This window comes from Podarcis tiliguerta (genome assembly GCF_965153285.1).
Source record: "Podarcis tiliguerta genome assembly, chromosome: 10".
Taxonomy (NCBI): domain Eukaryota; kingdom Metazoa; phylum Chordata; class Lepidosauria; order Squamata; family Lacertidae; genus Podarcis; species Podarcis tiliguerta.
Window position 1 is genome coordinate 70,067,093 of NC_139543.1, and position 8,035 is coordinate 70,075,127.

Sequence of the window (8,035 nt, forward strand, 5' to 3'; positions counted from 1 at the left end):
GGCTTCCTCCCCCATGGCCATAAATGAGCAGATCAAACGAAAGGAATTCTTACCAGTCACCGTATTTTTCGCTCTATAAGATGCACCTAGTTTTTGGAGGAGGAAAACCAGGGAAAAAAATATTCTGAATCCCAGAAGCCAGAACAGCAAGAGGGATCCGGCTTCTGGGATAGCCACGCAAAGCCTCTTCGGGGCAGCAGGATGAAGGCTCCCCCTGCCCAGAAGAGGCAGCCCTTCTCCCTCCTCAGGGAAAAGCCCCCAAGAGCTGCACACGTGCTCCACGCGGCTCTTTAAAGGGAGCGCTGAGCAGAGCCTCCCGCCTGCATTCGCTCCATAAGACGCACACACATTTCCCCTTACTTTTTAGGAGGGGAAAAGTGTGTCTTACAGAGCGAAAAATATGGTAATTCAGGGGTCGGCAAGGTTTACCTCGCCAGGGCCGGTTCACTCCCGCAGAGATCGCTCCGTGGGCTGGATCGCGTCTGCACATATGCGATTTCAGGTCCAGACACGATTTCCGGTGCCATGGAAGCAAGTCCTCACTCCGCGCTGCGCTGCTTTAGTGCAGCGTGCAGAGACTTGCCAAGTGGGTAGCTCAGTTTGGGGGCGGCTCATGGGCCGTTTAAACGACCCACGTGGGCCATAGGTTGCTGACCCCTGAGTTTGTTTCTTTAATAAACATAGCTAAGGACAAAAGAAAGCGTCCACCCAGAATGGTAGTGCTCCCAATTAAGTTTACAACCCGTCCCTATTAATCTACGTCACTCCTACGTCTTGTAATCTGAGTTTGTAGCACCCTCTGTGCTTTCTGTTCTGAAACTTTCTGAGCTCTTCTTGACCTTGGGGAGAGTGGAGGGAGGCTGTCCAGAGACTGTGGATCTGTTAACCCTCTCCCTTCCAGTGTTTCTTCTCCTAGCTGTTCCCCATCCAGTATTTCCCAGCTTCTGCCTTCTGAACTATGCCCCTCTGCAAGCCACTGTTCCAAATCTATACTGTCCTCCTGCTCCTGAGAAGATGCAGGAGCAGGGGGAAGGGGTGGCTCCTACCATTGTTCCTCAGTGCAGCCCTCCTCAGCACCGTCCCAGACAGGCTCCCTTTTGCAGAGCGGCTGGCTTTGGAATTCCACATCACTGGGTGTCGTTGAGGCCCAGGTGCCGAGAGGCCTGTCTCAGCAGATCCCAGGGGACCAGGCCGCAGTTCCTAGGAAGCTGCCTTGTACTGACTCATTCCATTGGTCCATCCAGCTCAGTACTGTCTGCATGGACTGACACACATTCTGCAGGATTTTAGACAGGGTTCCTCCCAGCCCTACCTGGAGTTGCCAGGGATGGAAGCTCATATCTCCTCCTTGGAGAAAATCCCAGCCCTCTCTTGTACACTTCGTACTGTATACCTGTTGGGGCAGGGACCTGTTCCTTCCCTGCTCCGTATGTCAACTATCAGGCTGCTGCAGCTAAATAGAAACCCAGTCCTCTGAGACGTTCTCCTGATCAGCTCCGGTTGAAATGAATGGAAGCCACACAAGGTAAAGGTAAAGGTACCCCTGCCCGTACGGGCCAGTCTTGACAGACTCTAGGGTTGTGCGCCCATCTCACTCAAAGAGGCCGGGGGCCAGCGCTGTCCGAAGACACTTCCGGGTCACGTGGCCAGCGTGACATCGCTGCTCTGGCGAGCCAGAGCCGCACACGGAAACACCGTTTACCTTCCCGCTAGTAAGCGGTCCCTATTTATCTACTTGCACCTGGGGGTGCTTTCGAACTGCTAGGTTGGCAGGCGCTGGGACCGAACAGCGGGAGCGCACCCCGCCGCGGGGATTCGAACCACCGACCTTTCGATCGGCAAGCCCTAGGCACTGAGGCTTTAACCCACAGCGCCACCCGCGTCCCACAAACCACACAAGAGCTTCCATTTATTTCGACAGGGTTTGCTTGCGGGAATGTCTTGGGCGATTGTCCCTCTTAAACATTCCTTAGGACTCATTAGGAATAGTTGCCCAAGCGCCTGAGTTCTCCTTTTGTTCTTTAGGATGGCAAACTCAGCAAAGAAGAAATTGTGGACAAGTACGACTTGTTTGTGGGCAGCCAGGCTACGGACTTTGGGGAAGCCTTAGTACGACACGACGAGTTCTAAGCCAGAGAGGAGGAAAGGAGGAAGAAAGTAATTTATTTTTTACGGTTTCCGGAATAACGCGAAGAACTCTCTCTCGCTACTGAGACTGGCAGTTTCAGGCAACAACGTGGAAAAAAACGAGAATAAACCTCTCCCGTCCTTCCTTTGCTACTTGTTCCCGTGGGGACGGGAGCTCAGTGTTTTGACAAGCAACTTTTAACTTGCAACAAATGGGTTGTTTTGTTTTATAGATTTGCATTTTTGGATTTAATTTTTCTTTTGTCTAACAAGTTCTGTTTTATTTTTGTATTCTATTTTTGGTCCCGTGTGAGATGAAGAATGCATATCCTGAAACATTAGCCCTAGAGCAACACTAGCTCCCCCTAACTGACCTCCCCCTGTGAGTGTGTGAGTGTGTGCCTAGCTACAAAACCCAATCGCAAAATGCCAGAGAACAAGGAGGGCCATGGAAAAACACACGAGAAAGCTTCCGTGTTCTAGTTTCTTCCCCCTATTACTGTTTTGAACTGGGGTGATTGCCTCCAGCCCATTTCAAAGGGCCTAGCAGAGAGTTTCAACAGCAGATGCTTCCAGTTCAACCTACTACTGTTACCCTCTTCAGTGAAAGAGGATTTTCCCACAATGCACCTCCCACACCTGAGTTAGGAAGGTTCGCCGAAGGCTGTACGTTATGGCACCCTTCAACAAGAGGAGTTGTGGCATCCCTGCTTCGCCCCAAGTATTAATTCCTGGTGTTTCTGCTGCCCCCAGGAGCTGGGATCATCCAGCCCCCTTGCAGATGGGGTAGAGGACTTTGGCCAGTGCTGCTACAACCCTCCATTCAGGGCACCCCCCCCCCCCGACTTGGTTATGATAGCCAAATCATCTCCACCTTTTATCTTCCTGGTTCAGTTTGCTGCTTGCCTGGGCCTGCCTCTGCTGAGAGCAGTGAGCCGCTGGTGCCTTAAGTGGGCGAATGCCGCACGGGTGTCAAGCAGGCCAGGAGGATAATGTGGCAGTCGGATACACATGGAAGTCCTTCATTTTTGAAGTGCCTTTACCTTTTCTTTTTTAAAATCAGGCTTCCCTGCCAAAAAGGAACCCCGGTGCGAAAGCGTGCGTCCAAAAGTAGAGAGGGAATCCGTGTCCTTTATGCAAAATGCATGGCGAATTCAGCAGCAGTGTGCAGTATTAAAGACCTTCCCCAAGCAGTGTTCTGATCTCCCGGTGGGCTTCCAAGCCCCCAGCTGCCTAGTCTGCCTGGGTGAGGGCCTTCTCCTGACCTCAAAAAAGGCAAACCACACGCCCTCTCTTCTTCCTCTCGGGTCCCAGGGTGCAATGTGGGGATCTCGGCCTTTTGAAGCTGACGCTCTCAAGTTCCCATGCTAGGACCAGTTTGCTCATGCAGGTTTTCTGGGTCCATCCCACCAGGAATGGCAAGCCCGTTGAATGAGAATGTGATCAGTGCTCAGCACGACTGCTGAGACCTGGTCCCAGAGTTTCAGGCCTGTCTTCCTCAGCCTGCTACTCTCCAAAGGTTTTGCGTGACGGTCCCAGAGCTTTTCATCCAAAATGTCTGGAGGGCAGCAGGCTAAGATAGCCTGCTTTTATGCTCTTAAGACACCTCTCCCTGCGAGCCTCTTGAACACTAAAGGCCAACCTCTGCCTCTGGCCTGCACTAAATAACTCTCATAATCATGAGTGGTTTGGTAGAGTTCCCTGCCCCCAAATTTCCTTTGAGCCAGGACAGCTCCAAGGGCAGAAATCTTCAAAACACTACCTACACCTGTCAATTCCAACTAACCTCTTCCTCTTAGTTAATAAACTTGGTGCCGGGAACAGGAAAGCAATGCTCATGAAACCAGGCGTTGAAAGAATCCAGGGTTTCGTAAGATCAGTGTGTCGTGTGCCTGGGCTTCCGCTCATAACACAACAGCGGGGCATTCCTCGTTTCTTTGCTGAACACTAACAAAGGTGCATTGCGCCACAGTTGCATTTTCCTTCCCACGCTTGCATTTTTTCACTCTGAAGCAAAAGCCCCCTCTTCTCCCCTGTAGCCTATGTCCCACCAGCACCCCCCGGAAATTCTGACCGGCAGATTTGGCAGCGATTTGGGGGTGTTTGCTTGTGTGCGCATGCAACCTAGCTGGCTCTGTTGGCGTGAGCGATATCGGGAGCAGGTACCTTTGGGGACGTATGCCTGTGATGCTTCTTTTTAGCACTGATGAGCCAAAGTTTCAGGGGTGCTGCTGTGCAGATGTGTGCTGTAAAAACACACACACAAAAAAAAAAACTTCATCCCCACTGCAGAAAAAAAATGGCCGAAGCAGAATTCTGAGTCGGGGCTTTCTGCCACGTGTATCTTGATTTTTATACTCCGCCGTGTTACCTCCTTGCACAATCTTTATTATCAAAGCAGATATGAACCTGGTGGCCACAGAAACTCGTTATTCGCATGCCCCAAAGCTCTTCATGGTCCACCTTTTTAGGAGACTTTTCTTTTTTTTGGTAGAGTGTAAATGGAGTTTTATATAATGTACAACATAAAGATGGTGTCTTAATAAAAACTGTTTACATCCCTCGCGGCTCTGTATCTTTGCTCGTGCTGTCGTGTGGGCTTCGAGAGTCTTCCCTCCTTTGCTTACAAACTCTGGCCTGCGCTTCAGCCCCAAGGCCGCCTCTCGCTCGAAATCCCTCCCAGCGTGGCATCGAGAGGCACCTCCAGGAAGGTGACAAAACAGGGCTTGAAGAAGCACATCTACATTCCTCTCCCAACTACGAGAGGTTCCTGGTGATTGACAGACCCCCTCTTCTTTAAACACAGCTAAAAAGGTAAAATTAAAGGGACCCCTGACCATTAGGTTCAGTTGCGGATGACTCGGGTTGCGGCGCTCATCTTGCTTTACTGGCCGAGGGAGCCGGCGTACAGCTTCCGGGTCATGTGGCCAGCAGGACTAAGCTGCTTCTGGCGAACCACAGCAGCGCACAGAAATGCAGTTTACCTTCCCGCCGAAGTGGTACCTATTTATCTACTTGCACTTTGACGTGCTTTCGAACTGCTAGGTTGGCAGGAGCAGAGACCGAGCAACGGGAGCTCACCCCGTCGTGGGGATTCGAACCGCTGACCTTCTGATCGGCAAGCCCTAGGCTCTGTGGTTTAACCCACAGTGTCACCCACGTCCCTTTAAACACAACTAGTCCTCTCTTTATTTTTAAGTCGTAGAATCATATGTGTTGGGAGGCATCCTGGGTATCATCTAGTCCAGGCATGTCCAACTCCCAAGAAACTGCAATCTACTCCCACTATAAAAAAACTAGCAGTGATCCTACCCAGGGCAGGGGACTTAGGTTTGACCAAAGTTGTTGAGCTTTCTTTGGGGAAGAAGACCCTAGGTTTTTGACCTTTTGGGGGGAATGGCCCTAAGTTGCTGAGCTTTTTTGGGGGAGGCTAGTCCAACCCCAAAATACCCAACTGCCCCATACAGGGATCGAACCCGCAACCATGGCGTTGTCAACGCCATGCTCTAACCAATTGTAAAAGGTAAAGGGACCCCTGACCGTTAGGTCAAGTTGCGGACAACTCGGGTGGCGGCGCTCATCTCGCTTTATTGGCTGAGGGAGCTGGCGTACAGCTTCCGGGTCATGTGGCCAGCAGGACTAAGCCACTTCTGGCGAACCAGAGCAGCCCACGGAAACACCATTTACCTTCCTGCTGGAGTGGTACCTATTTATCTACTTGCACTTTGACGTGCTTTCGAACTGCTAGGTTGGCAGGAGCAGGGACCGAGCAATGGGAGCTCACCCCATTGCGGGGATTCGAAACACCGACCTTCTAGTCAGCAAGCCCAAGAGGCTCAGTGGTTTAGACCACAGCGCCACCTGCGTCCCTAGACCTGTATAAAATTACACCTGGTGTGGAGGAAATGGAGAGAGAAAAGTTTCTTGTATCACCAGAACTCGTGGATGGCCAACGAAGCTGAATGTTAAACTTTGGAACTTCCTCCCACTGGATGGTGACCACTAACCCTGGTGTCTATGCTCTGCAGCAATGCTTCTGAATACCAGTCGCTGGAAACCGCAGGAGGAGAGGGGGCTCCTGTGATCGAATCCTGCCTGTGTGTTTCCCATTGGCCTGATCCAGCACCCTGTTGTGTCCTTTTGATTTAATAGGCACAGAGATCTACCTATGTGATTTAAATACCGTATTTTTTGCTCTATAAGGCGCACCAGACCACAAGACGCACCTGGTTTTTGGAGGAGGAAAACAAGAAAAAAAAAGATTCTGAATCTCAGAAGCCAGAACAGCAAGAGGGATCGCTGCCCAGCGAAAGCAGCAATCCCTCTTGCTGTTCTGGCTTCTGGGATAGCTGCGCAGCCTGCATTCGCTCCATAAGATGCACACACATTTCCCCTTACTTTTTAGGAGGGAAAAAGTGAGTCTTATAGAGCAAAAAATATGGTAGGTGTTCTGTGAAATTTGGAGCCTGAGAAGGTGTAACTGCAGCCCCCTGATTATCGGAAAGCATAAACCTGGCCATTTCCCTGCTCTTTGCAGGTCTCGTGTGTGTGTGTGTGTGTGTGTGTGTGTGTCACTTTCAACCATCTTGCGAAGCACACCACAATTCCTTTCCCAAGTTGCATTGCATTGAAACGTTTGCATTGGATTTATTGTCTCAGGTCCTTGGATTCTATTTCAAAGCAAAGTCACAGAAGTGGAAAGGCAGATATACAAGCCGTGGTAGGTTCCGTTGTGAATTTTATACATGCTTTGTATATTTATATATATTTTTAAAAAAATACCTTCTGCATTGGGAGGAAAGAACAGATTCTGTCCATTATCGGGAGATTATAATCGAGGCTTCGGATTCGCCAGACTTTTGTAACTTACTCGTCTACTTTGCATCCTGGGTACCAGGATAATAACACGCAGGATGTTGTGCTGGGTTCGAATCATAGAATTGTCTGGTCCAACCCCTTGCAATGCAGGATAAGTGACGGGGTTACTGACAGTAATAAAAGCATTGTTACCAAATCTTGCATCACCCTTTAGACGCCCCCGCCCACCAAGCTGCTAGATAATTTAAAGAGTTGAAAGTTTTCTGGAAACTAGGTGTATTGATCTTGTTAGTGCTTGGGATTCAACTCTCTCAACACAGAGCTGCTAGTCACATCCCTGCGAGGTAGACTAGGATAGTGCCCTGGGAGACTCATGTGCCCAGGGTTATGCCAGAGCTGGGATTCGAACCCAAGCCTGCGTCCAACTCATTCCCTGCCCTGGACCCTTCTCCTAAGATTTTCCTCTGCGCATCATATATTCCTACCCCAGCCATGTGCAGAGCGGGTATTGGTCGTATTCCTTGCGAGTAGGGGTGCAGTTCAGTGGAGGAGAGCGTTTGCTCTGCATGCAGAAGGTCGCAGGTTTGATCCCTGAAGGCAACTCCAGGTAGAGAGAAACTTCCCCTGAAATCTTGGGAGAGATGCTGCCAGTCTGTGCAGACAATGCTGTCGAGATGGACCACTTGGTCTGACTCGAGAGAGGCAAGCGTCCTGGGTTTCTACTTGGAGTGGGTCAAAGCTCAGTGGCAGAACAGCTGCACTGCATGCAGAAGGGCGCAGCCTCAGTCCCCAACACTTCCAATGTAGGGCTGGGAGCAACGCTCGCCTGAAGGGATGCTGCCAGTCTGTGCAACAATAAGTAACCAAACAAACCCCTGTGTTGCGAGGGAACGTCAGCAATGTCTAGGCAACATGATGACAACGTACATACGCAATAGACAATCTTTATAGAATTCCTTCAAACCATAACAAGTCCAAAATGAAACCTTTAGTCTCGAAGTCTCTGGAAATCTTTAAATGAAGTGAAGTACCTGACTTTGTACGATGAAACACAAGCTGTGTGAAGCTTTGTGTATTCAGCAAATATGAT

General features: G+C 50.3%; 1 protein-coding gene across 2 annotated transcripts in view; it reads left to right on the forward strand.

Moving 5' to 3' along the window:
* Positions 1-4,688, forward strand: part of CALU (calumenin) — a 28,772-nt gene extending 24,084 nt beyond the window's left edge. For both annotated transcript variants that reach the window (XM_083402400.1, XM_083402399.1), the window contains exon 7: positions 2,026-4,688. In XM_083402400.1, coding sequence (XP_083258526.1) covers positions 2,026-2,130 — 105 coding nt within the window. In that variant the 3' untranslated portion in view covers positions 2,131-4,688. The remainder of the gene's footprint in view (positions 1-2,025) is intronic.
* The last annotated feature ends 3,347 nt before the right edge of the window (positions 4,689-8,035 follow it).